This window comes from Sceloporus undulatus, chromosome 2 (genome assembly GCF_019175285.1).
Source record: "Sceloporus undulatus isolate JIND9_A2432 ecotype Alabama chromosome 2, SceUnd_v1.1, whole genome shotgun sequence".
Lineage (NCBI taxonomy): Eukaryota > Metazoa > Chordata > Lepidosauria > Squamata > Phrynosomatidae > Sceloporus > Sceloporus undulatus.
In genome coordinates this window covers 243,902,244-243,924,287 of record NC_056523.1, presented here as the reverse complement: position 1 = coordinate 243,924,287, position 22,044 = coordinate 243,902,244, and the positions used below count along the sequence as shown (strand labels likewise).

General features: G+C 38.3%; 1 protein-coding gene across 4 annotated transcripts in view; it reads left to right on the top strand.

The window, feature by feature from the left end:
• LOC121922110 (transient receptor potential cation channel subfamily M member 3) overlaps positions 1 to 22,044 on the top strand; it is a 459,242-nt gene that overhangs the window by 399,386 nt on the left and 37,812 nt on the right. For 2 of the 4 annotated variants that reach the window (XM_042451064.1, XM_042451066.1), the window contains exons 10-18: positions 4,115 to 4,215; positions 6,283 to 6,417; positions 8,397 to 8,447; positions 14,962 to 14,997; positions 15,190 to 15,330; positions 16,198 to 16,227; positions 17,677 to 17,966; positions 18,857 to 19,085; positions 19,476 to 19,643. In XM_042451064.1, the coding sequence (XP_042306998.1) occupies positions 4,115 to 4,215; positions 6,283 to 6,417; positions 8,397 to 8,447; positions 14,962 to 14,997; positions 15,190 to 15,330; positions 16,198 to 16,227; positions 17,677 to 17,966; positions 18,857 to 19,085; positions 19,476 to 19,643 (1,181 nt within the window). The remainder of the gene's footprint in view (positions 1 to 4,114; positions 4,216 to 6,282; positions 6,418 to 8,396; positions 8,448 to 14,961; positions 14,998 to 15,189; positions 15,331 to 16,197; positions 16,228 to 17,676; positions 17,967 to 18,856; positions 19,086 to 19,475; positions 19,644 to 22,044) is intronic. The other 2 variants (XM_042451065.1, XM_042451067.1) reach the window with 1 other exon arrangement.

Genomic DNA, 22,044 nt, shown 5'->3' with positions numbered 1-22,044 from the left:
ATACTAGGGTCACCTGGTTCACAAGAAGGTTGCCATTCCAGCAGCAGATGACTTACTCATTTTTCAGTACCTTTATTAGTCAATCCCCCAATAGACTTGAAGAGCTGCTGAAATCCTTTGTAGTGTCTGAGCTGTTAATATCGTGAAGGAAACACACTGGGTGATATATGTTCATTTCCGTTCCATTGTTGTGTTCAGTGAAGCATATTGCCAAGCTTACCTGAACCGGATGGCTCTGCGTTCTTTCTAGCTTGTAAATGTGCCATGATTCATGGCTCAGAAAGCATCCGTCCAGCAGCTGCTAAACAATGTTGCTCCTGTTCTCCAGCTCATAGGGCAGTGAGTGTCAACCATGAAATGATTATTACATTTGATTTGAAATGAAAATGTGGGAATTAGCATAGCATATTATGTTTCATTGAGAGGTGGACACTTTGTAAATGCAAGTTCTGTTAAACTTGCCTAAAGCAGGAAAGACATCAGGCCTTCTCCCACGCACATACCATAGCATTGCACAAGGGAAAAACAGGTGGAAGGGTTTGATCTGAAAAAGACCAGCAGATAAATTGGCTGACAGATGGCTGTTAACAGGTGTGGAGGCTGCTTGAGAGGCAACTCTTGAGTATTAGCCTCTTTCACTGTTTTGATTTTCTTTAAAAAAAAAAATCCGTCTTAAAAGAATGTTGCACAGGATTCTTTGTGCTATATGTCTATATCTTCTTACTGCATATATATATATATATATATATGCATGCTGGTAAAAAGGCAGGATATATTTGCTATGGTTGATAAATGAGTGATGAGTTATACTTTACATCTTCTATCCTAGACAAAACTAATTTGAATCCAACTTACCTTGATAGTATAAATGCCCAAAACTACTGTTTATTCCTTGCTTTTGCAGGGTAGGATTCCCCCCTTCAAATCATGAATCGTCAGAGAAAATGAATGACAGAAATTTCACATGTATTGTGGATTAAGCCAGGATTCTGACTCAGATGTACCCATAGTGTCCAGCTACTGAAACAGAAAGATACACCAGTGATTTTGCTTTGCTCTGATGTAACCGTAGTGTGATGTAAATCCATCTAGAAGTCACAGGATGGAAAAGGCAGCATTCTAACTCAGATAGACAAATGAAGGGGGTATCCTAGCAACAACACAGAAACCACGTGATAATTCTCAGAGCAATTTTTCTGCCTTGATCAAGTTTCGTTCCTCTTGAAATCTAAAGGGAACATGGAACAAGAAACCAAAGGGCCTTGTGTCCAATAGAATTTATATTTTAATATGAAGAAGCAAAATAATGTAGAGATGATATCTGAAAAAATCTTGCTTTAACCTATATATCATAGAGTCGTGCGTGCAAGAAAATAAAGATGTCTGTGCTGTGCTGGTACATTTCTTTAACAGGTTGTTTTGTTTGTTTAGAAATACCAGCTTCTGATTAAAATCTGATGAGGACATTTTTTTCCTGTTACATAAATTGCATCTTTAAATGCCAGTTCATGGACATTTCTTGCTTTTAATTCCAATGATGTTCTCTCTAAAGAAATTTCTTGGCATTCCCCTTCAGATTATCATTGCAATTGCTTCAAGTATTCCAGAGTTTCAGGTTTAGACCAGTGTTTCAGCAAAAGGAAGATTGAGGTTTCAGCTGTACTAGTTTGTCTGTACTAGCTTGTACTAGGATCCAATGTGGTGAAGTGCTTAAATGCTGGACTAGGAATCAGAAACCCTGTGTTCAAATCCCCACTCAGCCATGAAGTGATGGAGTGACCTTTTCTGAGTCACTACCAACATATCACACAGAGTTGCTATGTGGTGAAATGGAGAGGAGAGGCATGCATGCTCCTCAAGCAATTGGGAAGAAAAGAGGGTGTAAATGGAATGGCTGGATAGACAGATTAATTGTAGCTCCTTGATACATAATCATTATAATATACCAGAGCTTGGAGAAGATGCATTTTGGACTTCAGTCCATGCTGGCTGGGGCATTCTGAAAGCTGTAGTCTAAAAAGCAAATTAATGCTTCCCTCTGCTGATATTTTTACATTGCATTTCCCCCTTTATAATAAAGAACATTTTACCACTTGAAAGACTAACAAATGTATTATGCCTTACAATTTCATGGGCTTCATTGGATGCATTAAGAGTTAATCCACACGCATGGGCATGGAAGGGGGCCAAATGGCCATGAAGTGCCATGTAAAGCTTAAATATTTAAAAGTTTAAATATACATCAGATAAATTTTGTACTTAAACTGTGTGCAAATTTACAGCACTTTATAAATAAAGGTTAATAAATAATAATAATAATAATAATAATAATAATGTAAAAATATTGGGGGAATATACTTTTAGCATTTTTTTAGCTGTAGCAGACAAACTAGGCTATTCCTTTGTTTCTTTTCTTTATTTTTCTTAAGTTATGTTCATTTAATTTTTTTTTTAATTGCATGCAAGCACATACTTTGTGGCTTGGCAGTTCATCTCTTTTATACAGCCCACTGAAGAAACATAATTGCTTTGGAAATGCTGGATATTTAACATAGTCTCATTACTGTGCAATGACTGATACTGTATCCACATCAACACTCTTGTCATCTTTCATTTGATTTCACTTTTTGATCCCTTTTAACCTGAAATATTTTTTCTACATTTCCAATAGGCTTTTTCTTCATGGAACTTCAGACCCAGACTTTATACATACTTTGGAAATGATCCTTTTTTAGACTATTGGTCCCAGAATTTCCTAGTGGTCTTGATGGCCAGAGATTCTGGGAGCTGTAAGCCAAAAAGTAGCATTATTGCACTTTTAGTAGGGTTTTTTAATTGTGTTGGGATAGTAGAAGTAAAAACATAAGGGGAAGTTGCCAGTTTCCACATTCAGTGATTTAGCCAAATTCTGTGATCCAAACTCTTAGCTTTGCTAGTAAAGAAAATTACTATGGTGTTTTGGTATACCAATAGAATGGTGCACTCACACACATGCCCCTTTAAGAACCTATGCTAGTGAAGGAGAAAGGATTAGGTGACATGGCTTTTAATTTTGTGAAAAGAGAACACTATTTACTTCAGCCTTCACTGATTTGCTATATGCTTTTTATCTTGGGAAGGAATAGATAGATAAGTGAGGAATTCCAAGTATCTTGGTTCTCAGTCTAGTTCAAACCTTCAAAGTTAGGGATGAGGAAGAAACTTTTACAGTTCACGTTTTGGTGCAAGCCTACCTAATTCACACTTCCCAAAACAGTATGCAAAGTGAAATGCCATTGTTATCCTTGATCATTGTGCTTCTTTGAATTTACCATATAACTCTCCAGACAAACAAATATGTCCATAATATGCATATTAAGGTAAAGTGCAAACTAAGAAGTGTGCATTTGTGAAACTAGTACATGAAAATATATTATGGGAATTGCTTTGAAAATGCAAATATTAGGCAAAAAAAATCTGAACTGGTATGTTCTAACGAGATTCCTCATTAGGTCTGGAAACCATGCCTTGTGAGGAACAGCTTAGAGAACTGGTTATGTTTAGCCTGGAGAAGAGATGGTTAAGAGGTGACATGATAGCCAAGTTTAAATATCTTGAAAATGGAGCAAGCTTGTTTTCTGCAACTCCAAAGAATATGACCTGGAGCAATGGGTTCAAACTACCGTACAGGGAAAGAGATTCCACCTAAACATTGGGAAGAAGTTCCTGGTGGTAAGAGTGGTTCAACAGTGGAATACACTGCCTTGGAGTGGAATGGAGCCTCCTTCTTTGGAGGATTTTAAACAGACTGAATGGCCATCTGTTGGGTGTGCTTTGATTGTTTCTTCCTGCATCGCATGGGGTTGGACTGGATGGCCTTGTGGACTCTTCCAACTCTATGATTCTATGATTTCTCATTACTAAATTGAGACTTCCGAAATAAAGAGATGAATGTTAAGAGTCCAAATTTATTCACATTTCATTTTGTGATGTTTTTAAAGCCATGAACATTGTTCATGTAAATTACCTCTTTATAAGCATAATGTATTTGCCTCCCCTCAACATCCCTTGAATATGTATTTCATTGCCTATTATTTAATAAAATGTGTTTATTACTCCCTGTCTCTTTGTATAGGAGCCAATGCCTCTGCTCCAGATCAACTGAGTTTGGCATTAGCCTGGAACAGAGTAGACATCGCACGCAGCCAGATTTTTATTTATGGGCAACAGTGGCCGGTACTGTATCTACACAACTTTGAGCATAATATTGAATATAATATGTAGGGGGGGGTAATTGTTTCATAATCATAAAAGAGGGTTTCCAGAATATTGAGTCAAGAGAGGTAAACAAGTTTTAACACCTTAACTGAAATGACACTCTGTTAAGTCTTCCTAAAGGAAATATTGCCATCTATTGGCCGCATGAAAGTTCTGCACAACAGGTCAAGAATCTACCTTCTGTAAAAACAGGAGATAAAACATCAGGATAGCACATGTTCTCATTGTAAAAAGAGATGCTAGTTGTCACTAAACCAGCCTTCTTGCTTCTTTTGTAAGTAGCTAATGTAACACCTATTTTGAAAAAGAAATTTCAATAGGAAGCTGGAAAACTCACAGCCAGTTAGGTTAATGTCTGTCCAGGTCAATTGAAATAAAGCTTTATTAAAGCCAAAATGATTCAAATATAGAGAAGAACAAGACTTGCTGCAAGTGAATCAGATTGACTTTTTTCTTTTCTTTTTTTTTAAGTACTGTAAATGTATTTTTATTTGAAATTGTAACCACTGAGAAATTCTGCTTTATGAACTTGTGGGATTTTTCAGTATGTTAGCAAGGAATTTAGATGGAAAACACCAGGTAGACATCATATAGTTCAACTTTCCAAACTGCTTCTCACAAAGGCGTCTGCGTGAACATATCAAACATGATAACATAAACCATATTCTGTTAAAAATTAGTAGCTAGTCAAAGAAGAAGCAGGGTATGTGAGTAGGTTTTCAGAATAGTGTTTAGTAAGCTGTAGTATTTGGGATCTCTGTATTTTAATGTGTATTGATAAAGGGTATGCAGGCAGAAGTGAGGAGTAAGGTTTGAAAGCTTTTGGATAACATTATTCAGGGTAGTGAAAAACAAAGCATATTGTGAGGATTTTCCAAAGTAGACCTCCAATGAGCAATGAATTGTCAAATGGTTTTCAGTGGGCTGAAGCAGAGGACCTAGAAGGAGTGGCTTCTGGCCTCTCCAGTGCCGATAGTGCCAGGATTGCAGCAACTGGATGACCTGCACCCAAAGCAGGCTGCCACTGCAGTCCCAAATGGGACCCTTTAGGAGTGGATTTAATCCACTCCTGAAAAGTCTGGCTTCTGCTGCCTCGGAGCAGCTTTGGAACAGCTTCTGGCTGCTTTGAGGGTGTGCATCATCTGAATGCCACATCCCCTATGTGGCTGGAAGCCACTTCTTTTGGCTTGTCTGTTTCGGGCCAGTGTAAGTTAGTGTAAAATGCCATCATACCGTCTAATATTTCAGTTCAAAACTAGACAAATGTGGCAAAACAGCACTAAAGTGTGGGTGAGATATCTAAAGTTATTAATGAGGAATTAGCTAGGATGGCTGTAGCAGTTTGCTTTTGCCTAAGACAATTGGGAAAGGCATGATTCTGCCCCTCATCTCCCCTCCTTTCTGCAAAATTAATTGAGTGCAAATTACTGTTGCATTTTGCTCATTTGGTAGCAATTGAAGTAACCTGAAGACAAATAGGGAGAAACTGGAAGAGTAGAGAGAAACTAAGCAAATTTAAAAGCAGCTGAAAAAAGTATGTTGACAGAGAATTAATCTGGGATGTACTCCCCAATCATGACAGTTGGAGGATATATCATAGGGAGGGAGAGAGGGTTATGGAATTTGCACTGATCATGCAGATCTTTTAGCAACAGTAATTCACCAAGTGAAAATGTGCTCAAGTGCAGTAAAAGTGGAAAAAACAAATTATATACCAGGGATTATTAGAAAAAAGAATTGAGGATGGGGGAACAAAATGCCTATGGCACTTAGAGGATACAGTAAATATTTCAGGTTATGCCACCTCAAACAGGATATATGTCTGAAACGAGTACAGAAAAATTAAACTAACATACCCTTTTTGATTAGTTTTAATGAAAAAGTATTACATAAATGTGCACAGTTAAACTGGAATCTCCCATTCCTATGCCAGATCCTTTAAGTGCTAAAGCTCAGTTTCCATCTGAATCCCTCTAGTGACTGGGGTCATGCAAACAATCTGACTGAGTTTTTTTTCCTTTTCAGGTGGGGTCCCTTGAACAAGCAATGTTGGATGCCCTGGTATTGGACAGAGTGGATTTTGTGAAATTGCTCATAGAGAATGGAGTAAGCATGCACCGTTTTCTCACCATCTCCAGACTAGAGGAATTGTACAATACGGTAGGGCCAAGCTAAAACAAATTTTCTGTTTGTTTGTTTCACCTTCCTTCAGGCATTAGAATGGTGCACAGAAATTCATCCAACAAACTCTTTATAAAATTAGTTAATATTGTGGTTGCCTTAAAGCATTCTTTAGGGAGTGCTCACTATGAGTCACTAATTGATCTTTGTTTGGACCCTATAAGAGTTATCAAAATGTAATTTTCTGAAAAGACAAGCATAAGGGCCTGTCAGCTACACAGTTTTATAGTTAGAATACTGTTAATAATTTGCTCTCATTGTAACAGGTAACTCTGCTTTTTGTCATTTCTGTTGTGAAAATTTCGCCATGAATTGTCTGGTCTTAAAATAGATAGTTTAAAAGTTACAGGGTGGCAATACTTCTAGCCACTTCTGTCAAAGACATACATTTTTTAGGATAAAGGTAAATGTTGTACTTACCTTTATGTTGTACTTGTATTGGAAGAAGTCCTCTCTGGAGCTGCAAAGATGGTCAAAAATTGGCATCAGTTTTTATCCCACAGTGAGGAAGGGAACAGAACCACATGCCTAAAGTATTATAGAGGTACTACATTCACCAGTCTGTTCATACTTACACACAATTACTTACACATACATTTTTTTAACGAAAAAGAATTATGAAGTGGGATCATTTTATGTGCAGCAGAGGTGGGCAACTTCAAATGATCCGGGGGTTAGGAACCCACTATAGGCCCACCAAGTATAACAATGGAAGGAAAATAATTAAAAATCAGAACTCAAAATGGTTGCAGTTTGAATGCTTGGGGTGGTCGGAAGGCTGCATGCTCTATTCTAGTACAAAACGATCACTCCTGGAGGCCTCTAGGGATGGAGGGAAATAAATTTTACAGCATTTTTTTTTCTGGAGTGTGAAATCAGGAAGAGAATTGGAAGTGGGCACTGGAAGGTGGCTCTTTGCCCAAACCAAATGTAAAGCCTCTAAGTGGCTGCCACAAAGATTCAGAAACCAGAACACATGAAAACTTGTATCATAGTATTAAAATTTACAGAAATATGCCTCTTGGTGATTAAACATCATGATAGTAAGGATGCATGTCTATTGCTCTCCCATTCTGCAGATATTTTGGTTGCCTGGTAAACTCTGAACCATGGCTTTGAGATTTGCGGCAGTGAAAATTAAGTTACCTGCATTTCATCTCATCTGGCAACATCTCATGTGGAACATTTTCCAGCAATACGTTGCATATGTTTATTTCCATGTGGCATCAGCTTGGGCTATCATACTGAAAAAAAGTATTGATTTTGGATTTTTCAGGTTTCTGGTTACAGGAAGGCTTCACTTCAATTCATAATGTTTTTTTTCCAAACCAAGGGCGTTCATTTTCAAAACCCAGTTCCAGACTCTGATACTAGCACTACACAGAACTGAGAATCTATTTCATTTTTGACTTCCAAGGGCATGTTTACAAGAATCAATTTCAACTGTTTGCTACTGACCAATTTTATGTTGCATAGTGTCACAAAACTGCAGATTCTATTCAGTCATTGGCCTTACTTGGAATATGGCCACCACCTGCTGAAAAAATGTAGTTTAAATATATATATACCAGTAGGCTAGTGATCTACAGACTCGGCCACACATGGATTGCTACACCTCACATTATACAGTGTCAATGTATGCATGCTGATATGGATGTTCATACCTTGCCACCCATTGAATAATATGGGTGAATGTGTTTTTTCCCATCTGCGGGGGGTCCTGGAACTGAACTCCTGCAGATGAGAAGGGTCCATTGCAGTATAACCAGGGTTTTATTGTAAAATACTGATAAAGTAAGAAATTGTCATGATATCTGTAGTTTGTTTGCTGGAGGTTGGGGTATTAAGCAGCCATACATAAAAAGTTGAGGGATTTGACGTATCTTTTGCTTTGTTTCGAAGAACTTACTTGAGAGAGATCAGAATAGCTTGATTTTTCTGTTGTTGATCATTTTCAGAGACATGGACCATCCAACACTTTGTATCATCTTGTCAGAGACGTCAAAAAGGTAAGAGTCCAACAGATGGACAGTAGCCTGAAGGTAATGCTGTGGCAGCTTCTTGTCATTAGAGGCAGCCCCTGTTTTGCATGAGCTTTCAGTAAAAGCCTTCTCTGCCTTCTGCCATTAAGTTGTGTAGTGTGTGTTTGTATTGACTCTCAACTTTCTGTGTACAATGTAGTTAATTAATTACTGGGCTGCTCTCTCAGTGATTTTAGATGCTTTGGGTAGAGCGCTTTTGCTAGCAGAATTGTAGGTGTTTTTCATGCAGTGTGGACTTATGCTGTTAGCTTTTTTTTTTTAATTCTCACCACTATTTTGGATGCTGATTTCCATACTGCAGTCCAGTGCTGGACAATGCAAATTATATAATTGTTGATTGCGCTGGGTCTTGACTCATTGCAACATTTTCAGTTTCATTATGTGCTATATGTATTTAAAACACCCAATTTCATTTGGTGGAAAATCAGTGCAGTTTAACAAGAAGACCCTTTTGTCTCTGTCCAAGAATCAGAATTTAAACTTGAGCTTGTGTCCAAATGAACAGTTTAAAAAATAAGTTGCAAAGGGAAGCCACGTTTAAAGAACAGTGAAGAAAAAAGTTATATCACAAACAGGATGAGTAAAACCTTCTCATTAAGTCCCCGTAATTAGATTTATTCAGTTATTTTTCTCTCCTGCCCCCCCCCCCAACTCCATGCAGTTTGCATCATGTGAAGGGAGAGCAATGATGAACAAGATGGCCCGCCTCCATGCCTCCTCCACAACCATATTGCCATCCCTGTAGCCATATCCATATGTTGGGGATCAAATGTCTGCAGCAGTCAATCTTTTCTACATGAATATGTTTCACACACAATTTACCACCCCAGGAATATAAAGGTTTTAAATTATGGAACAAACCTACTTGAGTAGAAAGAAACTTCTCCATTGCAGAAGTACACCCTCCCCCCAACATGTAGAAGACTAGAAGGATGGAGATAGGACATGAGGGAAAGGATGAGGATGATGGACTCATACTTGCTCTCCCCTTCATGCAGTAGTAATCACCAAAGGAGGGAGAATAATTGAATAGGGATAATCAGTCAAGGAATGAACTGAAAAAGGGATGGAATCTTTTCTCTCCCCACCCCAGGCATAAGCTGCCAGTAATATATAGCAGCATGACGCAGTGAGAAGGCAATTAAACTCCAAAAATAGTTGTAAAAATGGTGGTGGTGATATTTGGCACTTTACTGTTGTCCCTTCACATCTGACCACTCTTCTATATAACAGAACTGGATTTGCAACCCGAAAACATGCACCAATGATTCAGATTTGGAAACTAGTTCATTGCATCTTCCCAAATCTCTAGATTTCATGTTGGGGACACTTTTGTTTGAAGGCTTACATAAAAGTAAGAAGAGTGAGCACAACACAATACCGTTATTTTCTTCAGTAAAATCTGAGTAATACTCAGAAAGAAGAAAGAAAAAAAGGTCTCAATAAAAGTTTTAAGGTATTATGTACAGAAGAGCCCATTCAGATGTTGGGGCGTGTGTGTATGTGTGTGTGAAAAATATTTGCAGATGATAAGAAGATAGAATGAATGTGTTGAGAGCTACCTTTGTGTTATCACTTAATTAAGTGAAGTAGCACAGTAAACCCTTGGTGGTATCCTGAATTATGTTGTGCTACTAGATCTGGGAGTTATGGCATAACTACTTTTTCTGACACTGTGCAAGGAAGTCACCTTGTGAAATTCCCCCCCCCCAACTGTGCAACAGTTGCCAGTTGGCACCTGGATGCAACTTCCACACCCTGACTCTTAACAGCCACATACTGGCCACAAGGGGGACAATTGGAATGTTCCCTCATACTATCACCCAGCTAGTTGCCTTGACCCTCCTGATGTGTACTACTTAATCTCCTCCTGCTGCTACCTGCCTGCCAGTCACTGTTGAGTCAGTGGATTAACTCACTATGAACTATGAAGCTCTCCCGAACCATGTCTTACAAAACCAATAACTACTGTTTACCTGCTGTGTATCTGTCCCAGACCTCCATGTAAATACGCTGATGGAACAACACTCTGCCACCTTCAAAGACCTCTGTGAATTCAGAAAGAAGAGCACTATTCCCTTATCCTTATTCCCTTGTTTCCCCATTAAGAATCACCCTTTTTATTTTGTAAATGTTGAGAAAGAAATGTGCTGTGCTACAAGATATTAAATGGCTTATAGTGGTCCCATACTGAGGAATGAAATTTGTTCCTCCTCAGACAATCCATCAGAGAGCTTGACATCAATTTAAGAGACATGGCATCTAGAAAATGGCCTCTTAATAGTACATATCATTATTTTGACAGTCAAATGGTTCACTGTGCATGACAGAGACAGATGACTGCTCTGAAGCAGGTGTTCTAATGCAGATGCATTTTAGAGCCTGGTAGCTAAATTTTCAATTTTATTATAATTGCTTGGGAGCACATATGCCAAACATGAAGTATTACCTATGCTGTAGGCATACACTCTCTCTGTGCTTAATTTCACTGAATAGCAGCTTAAATGTTATGCCTGAAATTTAGACTATGCGCCTCTTTGTGGAATTTTGCAGTATTTGCAAATTCATCTGTCAAAAATGAAAAACACAAAGTAGTAAGTGACAGCAGTCAAACTTCAAAAAGCTCAAGGCTAAGTGAAAAATTTTGTGCAATTGGGAATCTTGCATAATTTAGTAATAAATTTGTGTGGGGGGTGTATGTTTACTTCTCACACCTCCCTTGGACTTGCATGTTTTAGATCTAGGAGAGACCTATATTTAACATGAAAGTAAAACAGTGTTCTGGTTTATCTCTGGGTTAAATAAATGGCTTGGGACCTTGATACTTGTAGTATCTTTCCCTATATGTACCTGCCCATGGATTAAATTCTGCTGAGGGAGCCCTCTTCTGTGTCCCACCAGTGAAGTTAATATCTTGTGTGAAGATGTGGGAGAGGGCAGTTTTAATCTTTTAAACCTGTTTTTAACATATTCATCATAATTAATATGTTTTAGTCTATTTAAAATATATGTTACTGTTTTAAATTGTTTTAAACTCTTTACATTGATCTTCCTTGAACACCATCCTGAGTTCTTGTGTTGTAGGTCAGGATAGAAAGAAGATAGATAGAAATATTTTAATTATACACACACACACACACACACACACACACACACACACACGATCTAATAGATGATCTAGACATATGATCTAATTATAGATATGGCAACATTCAAATAACCAAATAAAAAGGAACCTTCAGAAGATACTCATGCACAGGGAGAACTAAACAGAAGGTATCACACTTTGCCAGTGTTTGACACTTACCCTGATTTCTCTGGTGTAGTCTTTGGATGCCAACTATCTCCATTAAAAGTTATATGTGATTCTGATTAGTTTGTGTGAGAGAATAGCAATTCACCCTTCAACTCGCTTAATTTACTTAATAAAGACAATCTTCCTCATATATGAATATTGTTGGTCTCAAATTATTATTTTGGGAAAGCATTTGACCTATAATGAGTACCCACATCAACATTTGAATGATTGCTGAAACTAACAAAAGGAAAAAGAAATGGAGAATTTGGTGGATAAAGAGTGCCCTCTAATGTCCATATAATAAATACTTCCAGCTTCTTAATTTTTGTTTCTCTACAGATGACTAGAATGTGGACAGTTTTTCCTCTACTTCCTTGTTCCATTTATCAGTTATGAGTGTAAATTTAAAATTTTAATACGTATCCTGCTGGTGACAGCCCTTGAATTGTACTCCTCACTCCTCAGCATGTAGGTTTAGAAGGCCAAATTTATTTTAATAGTTGCTTTCCAAATAGGTGTATTTTAGGATTGCAGAGGTAGCAGGATCCACAAAATAAAGCTATAATTTAAAACATATTTCAGCAAATGCTGAAAATGCTGTGTATGTGTCAAGTCACAGTAAAACTGAGCAAGCCTTCTTGCAGGCCCCTTCATACTTAGAGTCTTATTACACAAGAAAACAAAGAGGAAATAGAGCCGGAGAGTAGTGGCTTTCTCTGTGGCATAGTGCTTCAGTTCTCTTCCTGCAGGAGATATTTGTAAAAGGGTATCTTTTGTCGATCCATTTTTCTAGCTGGAAACAAGATGCATTTTTACAACTGTCTCCTGCGGGAAGAGAACTGAAGCAGTATGACATCAGAATTTATCACATTGGCTTTGCTCCAGCGATAGACACAGGATGTAACTTTAAGAAAGCGGATCTGGTCACATTTCCCTGTCACTGGGGAGTACACAGCCTGTTTGTAACCTGGGCTTCTCTGGGCTCCTCCCGCATCTTTTCAAGAACAGAATTTTCCCATTCTTGAAAAGATGCAGCAAAAGCCCAAGATGCAAACAGGGTGTGTACTCCTTGGTGATGGGGAAATGCGATATCCACCTTCTTAAAGTTACATCCTGCATCTATCATAGGAGCAAAGCCAATGTGATGAACTCCATCACCTTTTAAGGCAGGGAGAAAGCCACTACTCTCCAGCTACATTTCTGCTTTGTTTTCACATGCAATAAAGCTGTGGTTGGGATGTACAGATCCTCATTTGGAGAAGAAAGAATATATCTGCTTCACTGGTTGATCAGGTGTGTTTAGAACTGACTAAAATGACTCTGTTATGAAAAACAGAATCTACCTAATGGCTGATTTTAAATGTTAGTGCATAATGTCCATAGGCCTATCAACTGTGAAGCGAGCCCACAAGTAAAACTTGGTGAGTCACCTTTTAAAATATTTGGAACAGGAGCTTGTTCCTTTACTGATAATCTTTTCCAAATATTTTAACATCAGACATGCACCAAATCACTCTTTCCTGGTATAGTGTGCTTCAGATATGTTGGACTGCAACTTTATGTTGGCTGGAAAAGATGACAGCTGTAGCCCAACATATCCCAAAGGCTCCAGGTTAGGGAAATTATGCCATAATGTACACATGTGTTCCCTTTATTTATGACCAGAAACTGCACATATCCATACCAGGCCAGGAAATATTGGTTTAGGGGGATTCAAAATCAAAACTGGAAGCGGATAGAAGTTCCCTTTTAGTTTTTGAATTAAGTTGTGGGGACAGGCGTGCCTGCAGTATGTTATAACACAAAACTGATGTTTGGAGGCCTCCAGAGGTGAAAGGGATTGTTTTTTGATTGAATTGGGAACAGGGCAGCTCTGGGATGCTTGCGAGTCACAAAAATGGGTCAAGAGTTATCTAACACCTGCAGTGTAAATAGGCCCTCCAGTGTGCATGATGCAATAACATCATTAAAGTCACACACTTGTGTTGGGATGAAGAGAATCACCATTCTTTGTTTATTTGAGGCTTTTTTGTGTGTGTGAAGTGAGTTTCCATTGCAAGGACAACATGGAAACATGGCATCTTCAATATTAGGAGAGGTCAGTCAGTGGGGTAAGTTCTCAGAAGTGACTTATCAGGTAAATTGTTTGGCTCAGCCAATGCTATATAATGAGGTAAAATGTTAATTCAGTTTGGTACTATGGCAGCCTGTCTACAAAAAATGTCTGTGCTAGAAATAGTTATTTAAAGTAGAAATAACATGAGGTGCATGTGTAAGAGGGTGTCACTGGAATCAGGATTTATTTTTTTATTATTTTTCACAATACCATAACTGGCTACATCCCATGACAAGTTGGTGATCATCCCTGTTTTACTCATTGGATCATTGGTATCTGCTGGGGTTTGATTCCAGAACCACCACCTCAGCTGATACCAAAATCCATGGATGTTTGAGTTCTATTGTATACAATGGTATCGTAAAACAGCTTCCCTTCTATAAAATAACAAAATCAAGGTTTGCCTTTGGGATTTTTTCTTTTCTTTTCTTTTCTTTTCTTTTCAAGCCATGGATGGTTGAATCTGTGGATGCAGAATGCATGGATACAGGGGGCTAACTAAATGGATGCCATCCTCCATGACATGTCTGCAGAGATGGTTAATAGCAAAACTTCTCCTCGTTTCATTCTTGACTGCTAGTTAATTTTTATTACTGTGAATAAAAACATTTCCCCCCTCCAAGGGAAATAAAAGTAGAACCTATAGTTAGGGAGGAATGGAGAGATAGAGCCTTCTAGTTCTTTGCACACTCCTGATCACTTGAGAATTGTATCCAGTAAAAGGACAGAGCATGAGTTCAAGGTGTTTAGCAGATTATATGGACTACTTTCTGCCTAAGGACTAAATCACGAGGAAACAATCTTAATGGTCTGATGGAGGCAGAGATGTAGCCTTGCCAGAGTCTACTCACATTCAAGAGGCCACAGCCTGTTATAAGCTGACATAGGAAATACTCCACAACCAGCATCCAACGGAATCTTCTAGAAAAATGCTTTGCCCTCATGCTTTTTTGTTCTGCAGTGGTGTCTCCTGAAGAGCCTGAATCCTGTGTTCTGAGACTTTATTATTTTCTGTTACTGTGACTTTTTAATGCATCTTCTTATGTAATTTATGTCTTCTTTCCAAGCGTGAATATCCAGGTTTCGGTTGGATCTATTTTAAGGTGAATTAATTAACCAGCATAATAATATATTCTTATGTTTTCTTAATGTTATATTTCATTTTAAAACCTCTCATAGTTATATAAAAGTTTGTTTAATAGACATAATAATCAGCTTTATGTTTCTGTCTTCCCTACCCCAACTCCCTTGTTCTGTATATATATATCTCTTTTATTCAACTGGGGGGGAAATAGGGAAACCTACCTCCAGATTATAGGATAAGCCTCATCGATATTGGCCTGGTGATTGAATACCTGATGGGAGGAGCTTATCGCTGTAATTATACTCGAAAACGCTTCCGAACCCTCTACCACAACTTGTTTGGGCCCAAAAGAGTAAGAATTATTTCTGTTCATTTTTAAAAACTGTTCCATAAAAGTGCAGACTAAAAAGACTTAGGAGATTACCGCACTAGGGTAAAAGCGTTCCCCAATGCGTTCTCACAGGCGCGAGCCTGGAACGTGATAAGAACCAGAACGCTAGTTTACCGCACGGCGGAACGCCGCCATCGCCGCCGGGCGTTCCAAATGTGTTCCCAATGTGTTCCCAATGTGTTCCAGGGAGGCCATTTCTGGGAACGGTTTCCCTGGAACACATTGGGAACACATTTGGAACGCCTGGCGGTGGCGGCGGCGTTCCGCTGTGCGGTAAACTAGCGTTCTGGTTCTCGTCACATTTTTCCATTCAGTGTGAGAATGTCAAGGTTGGAGAAAGTGAGAAAGTATCCCTACCACAGATACAGTTTCTGCATTTCTACATGGTACTGTTGCTTTTCTCCAATTACTAGCATTAATTGTAACTGACTAGTCAAAAACGAGTGCTCAAACATACCTAAAAATCACATGTCTCATGCCTCTGCAGTTAAAAGTAACATTAGCCAAGTCCTGGAACTTTGTGCTGTGGTCTGCAATTTTCTAAAATAACATCAAAAACCTGGACACATGAAAAAAAAATCCCTTTAGATTCAAAGAAACAGTAGACTTGATCCCATATGTCCATGATAGTTTAGCAGGACCAGTAACATCTAGAGGCTTCTCTAATAAATGTGCTGTAATTTCATCATCTGAGCTATGATGTCACTAGTTTTTTCTTTAGTCTTTGTACTGTAATGCAATTTAAAGTGCAGGTGTGGATGTATATATGCTATCTATCTATCTATGAAACAATATACATGCTGTTGTTGTTTTCTTTTCTGTCTACAGCCCAAAGCCCTGAAACTTCTGGGGATGGAGGTAAGTGCCATGTACCCATTCTGATATTAGCCTTCCTCTTAAAAAAAAAAAGAAAGAAAGAAATGCATCCACAATAGATTGTATTTCATAGTACCGCTCACTATGAATCCAAAGAACCCATTAACTTGGTTTCACTAATTTATTTTATTTATATTTCAACAAAAATTGGGATGCAGAGCAGTTCACAACAAAAGTTTCAAAAGAGATGCTAACAAAAACACAAAAAGTTATAATATTAAGATACAATTAAACAAATTTCTAATATTAAAACAGAACTGAATTAAAAGCAGCTTGAAATATATTGGTAAAAAAAGTACAGCATCCACTAGCAAAGGGCCTTTTCCTCAGCAACCAGTCAGTTGCTAAAAGCCAGACCAGAAGGAGTCATCCTAGCTTTCCTCAGCTTTTCTACCTTTTGATAGGAGCAGCTACCAAAAAAGACTTCTCTGCTTCCATACTAAACATTCAGCTGAAGCGGGCAAATCAAGAGCAGGGCCTTCCCTGAAGAGCCTAAAGCCTGGGTAGGTTAATATGGGAGGATGTAGTCTTTCAGATAGCCTAAACACAAGTTATATAAGGTTATATGAACCATAGCTCTTAGTTCTTTTTATGCTGATGTTTTAAAATGGTAGACTCCCTTACAATACAATTGATATAAATTTCCAAATCATCTCTTGATGCTGATTATGGTAATCCAGTATTCAAAATGGGGGAGCTAAATATCCCATCAGGTATGCCAAAGTCTTTAGACACACTTAAAGTTGCTCTTTGGATCCTGGGCACTATATCAATATATATATATATATATTACAAGGTCATTCGTTTTTTTAAAGTGATGAGTAAGGATGCACTTGATGCTATGGAATAATGAATGACATCAGCAGGATCATGATCATGCTGGGGTTTTCCACTGGACAGTGGATGGGTGGGCAGAGGAAGGGTGGGCATTTGTCCTCAAGCCTCTTTCCCATCCCAGCTGTCTCCCACAGTGACAGCCAGGCTGAGGAGGAGGAGGAAGAAGAAAAAGAAGGGTGGGTGTTTGCCTTTCAAGCCTCCTCCCCAGTCTGGCTGTCTTCCCTTGAATTATCCATGATTCATATTAATTTCCTTAATTTTGGCCTGAAAACCTGACCTCTACTTATACATGAGGTCAACTTATACTTGAGTATATACCATATTTAAGTAAGTAACATCCCACCCTTCTCCCAGGACAGGATTAATATGTTGACCATATTAATTTCTAAATATGGAAATCTGAATGATCATTGTGAAAAAAAATCTGACTGCTGAGTGATGGCTCAGTATAATTGAATTACGGTAAAGTATAGGAAGCAAGATGGTTAGAGACAAATGAGGCTGGTGCCAGAGAGCCATCTTAATGTCTTCTTAGTAAGATATTAGGTGTCTGAACCTGTTTTGGTCTAACGACATTTTCCCGATGTTTAACAGGATGATGTTCCACTGAGAAGGGGAAGAAAAACAACCAAGAAGCGAGAGGAGGAAGTGGATATTGACCTGGATGATCCTGAGATTAATCATTTTCCTTTCCCCTTTCATGAGTTGATGGTTTGGGCTGTGTTGATGAAGCGCCAGAAGATGGCCCTTTTCTTCTGGCAGCATGGAGAGGAAGCCATGGCTAAGGCTTTGGTGGCCTGTAAGCTCTGCAAAGCCATGGCCCATGAAGCATCTGAGAATGATATGGTGGATGACATATCTCAGGAGCTAAATCACAACTCCAGGTTGAATAATTGATGCATTCTTATTAACTTACTTCCATTTATCTCATCTATTCAGATTCAGATTTATAAAATTAGGCTGTTAATACCCAAATGAAAGAAGAATTCATACTGTGCTTCCCAAAATGTGCTCTAATGTGCTTTACCTCAGGAGGTAAAAGATTTCTATAGTCATAAGATAACCATCAAGGACACTCCTGTGTGTCTGCTGTTAAAATGTATTATTGTACGTAGGTGGTACAATAGAGAAGGCACAAGTGTTGTCCTCATGGTGGTCCTTAAGGTTTTTGTAAAACCCCAGATATTTATTGGCAGAAAACAGAACTTAAATAGTGCCCAGAAAGTAAGAGAAAGACACTGCAGATGGTGCAGCATGGGGGTAATGTGGCTCGGCCTGACTAGGAGGTTGGCCTGGAGCACCTTTTGTTCCCTCAAACAGTTCAGTCAGTTCATCCAGGTTCAGTGCACTGTTATAGACAATCACTGTATCAGGCCTAGGTTGGATTTTTTTAAAAAAGAGAGATGATGCTGATAAGACTAAATTCCAGTTTTATAGCCCAGTAAAAATTGCTTGTTTACCCTTAGCAGCAGATTCCTTAGGAAATTTGGTTCTTTCATGGACAGGTAATTGGAAACAGGTTAGGTCAGGTATAAAAGAGCAGGTGAGTAATGAGGAAAAGAAAAGAAGGAAGCGAAAGCTAATTCTTAGCTTTAAAAAATTAAAAAGAAGAAAAAATAAATGAAGAAATGTAAGTGGGTGTCTAAAACAGAAGGACCAGTGCTTGAAAGTCCCCTCTGGGTAAGAGTATTGAAGAATGACTTAATCCTCATCAGACGCTGTTCATAGGTATGTGAAAAGTTCTACAAACTAACCAAACGATCCTATATTGCAGAGATTTTGGCCAACTGGCAGTGGAGCTGTTGGACCAATCCTACAAGCAGGATGAACAACTGGCAATGAAACTGCTGACCTATGAGCTGAAGAACTGGAGCAATGCCACATGCCTGCAACTTGCAGTAGCAGCCAAGCATCGAGATTTCATTGCTCACACTTGTAGCCAAATGCTGCTCACAGATATGTGGATGGGGAGGCTCCGGATGCGTAAGAACTCAAGTCTAAAGGTCAGGACTCTTTTAAAGTCAAATTACTGTAATAGTTTGAGCTGGAGAAAAGATTGCATCACATTAGCATTATATAGTTTAGTAAAGTATTGATATTTTTATGCCCTGTTTATAGCAAAAACAAGTGCACTGTATATCCTTCCATCTTAAAAGGTGGATTCCATCAAAAATGCCAAATCTGAAGGAAGTACCATATGGCCTAGTGATGCCCCTTTCATCCCTCTCATGGCCCATATATTGGCTGCACCTTTCATTTCTAAACTCACATGTACAAATATCAAATTCCTGGAAGGCTCAAAGGAGCATGTGTAATTTGAAACTAAATGAGCAATTGGCATAACCCTAACCTGTTAATTGTGATGATTATTGTTATCATTATTATTGCTTTAGGTAATTCTAGGAATTCTACTTCCTCCTTCAATTCTCAGCTTGGAGTTCAAAAACAAAGATGACATGCCTTACATGTCCCAAGCTCAAGAAGTCCAACTTCAAGAGAAAGAGCCAGAGGAACCAGAAAAACCAGTGAAAGAAAAAGAAGAAGAAGACATGGAACTCACAGTAAGGGAATAATACTGGTGGAAATGTTCTGCATTACCGTGATTCCCCTTGCTATTGAGATTTTTATTTGTATTAGGAAGCACACTGCTTTTAAGGAGCACCATCCATCAAATATTTCTCCCAGCACCACCTATTGAAGTTAACTGTTGATTAAAATAGACAATGTTTGGTGGCTCGGGCAGAATTTCTCTATTTGAACTCACTTCTACTTAGGGCACTTCCATTTTCCTTTTGAAAAAACATGTAGTTATCTTTATTAATTTGTAATTTATAGTTATCTTTTCAAGACTAGTAGCCAGGCTCACTGGCATCTATCACTGGGTGTGTATTATAAACATCCAAGTTAAAACTCGGGGTCATGATCCTTCATTAGGAGATGTAGCTGCACGACATAACTATGATAACCCACCTTTCTCAACTGCCCCTCCAGAATTCAGCCATTTCCTGGTCAGAAGGGAGCAGCAGACAAGGATCTCATTTTCCTATAGCTAGGTGCAGAGTAATGACATAGGTTTCTGCAGGAAGGATCCCCCAGACATCCCCTGGAGGCCTAGGAAATAGTTGGACACTTGTCTGCTGCTCCTCCCCCTCTCCCATGACCAGAAAATGCCTGGTTTTGAAGAACTGAAGCTGAAAAAGGGTGACATTTTTGGGGATATTTTCATTTTTGTACAGTTGGTAGAGAATTCTGACATTTGCTACAACCCAAAAAAACTCAGCTATGATGGGTTGTAAGTTAAGTCTGTCAAGTCTGACTTATGCCATCTTAAGTCACCAAAAGGATGGCACTCATTTAGTTAAAACAAACAAGCAAACAAACAGGGGCATCCTGCTGGTGAATTATGATGGCATACTAATAGGTTTCTGGCAGCCTAAGGATTTCATTTAGATTAGTCCACCTGTGTGATTTTAAACTGCTTAACAGTTTAAAATGTTGAAATGGTTAAACACTTTTAAAATTTCATTTGTTTTTAGAAAATTTAACTTATTTTTACTGTTTAAAAATGTAAATTACTAAACAGGTTTTTGTAAGCTGCCTAAAGATAGTACACTATAGGATAGGATTAAAATATTTTAATAGTAAATTGATAATAAATACATAGTAATGTATGTCCACACTTCTATAAGGGGCAGATATTTCATGATCAGGCAAAGGAGAATTATAGAATGTTCAGACTGTACCATAACACAAGGATTATTAGTTGTTATTACTTCAATATTTAAATGAAATATAAGCTTGGGCATAATACATGCGTTATCAAATACTCACAGTGATGTCAAAATAATAATTTATGTGCCATTTATCACCAGCAAAATGATTAATAATAAAAAGTGCATTCTTGGGTAACTATCTTTTAAATATGCATACTGTCATAACATAGCAAAAAGAAGTGAATAATATTCCATTAAATTCAGTCGATCAGTGTAGGAAACATAACTCCAGTTACAGCTATAGTACCAAACACACAGTATTTTGCATTTATTTCCTGCCCTATCACTCTGATTCATATGTCACTCTGGCATATCCTATCCAGATAAAATCAGGCTAAAACATTATGTCCTTGGGCTCAAGCTTTTTCAAGTCTCCAAGAAGGTTTCTCAAATGAATTAAACTGAAGAAATGATAACTTGCTGCAAGGTACCAATACAAAATATATCAGTATATGATACCTGTGGATCTACAGTGGAACCTCCACATTTTCTGAATTTAGGGGTACGGGCCCCTGTGAAAGTGGGAAAATCGCAAATAAAAAACCACTAATTTTTTACCTAAGAGAACTCCTCTCTAGGAATCTCTAGGTCCTCCACTGCAACTCTGTGGTCAATATCTGCCAGAGGTTGACCGTAGAATCATGCTGGAGTACTTACAAATGCCTAGAGAAGTGCCTCCTTTAAGAATCTCTAGATCCTCCAGTATGGCTTTTGGCAGACATTGACTACAGAGTTGCACTGGAACCTAGAAGTTCCTAGGATTAATCAAATCCACAAATAATAAAATCTGCAAAAGTCAGAGCTACATATGTGGGGGGACCACTGTATTATTTTAGAAATTGGTTACTTAAAAATCCTAAAAACCTACATAGTATCTATTATGGTCATGAAACAATGTGGAAACTTTTTCTGTGTGGTTTTCACAGATACATTAAGGAACCACATGTTAGGCTAGCTTTAAGATAATCAGGGTTTTGGTTGGAAGCTGGAAACTGTGACCTTTTTCAAGTCTTTCTGTGTCTATTGAAATTAGGTATTCTCACAGCTAGTTTTGTTACCTAGATATCAATTTGTAATCCTACAGATTGGCTTCTTCTAGTATCACTAATGACTGGGTCTCCCACACCTCATTCTCTTTACAACATTAGAAGTACACATTCTGTAACAGTTGCCTATGATGGCAAACACA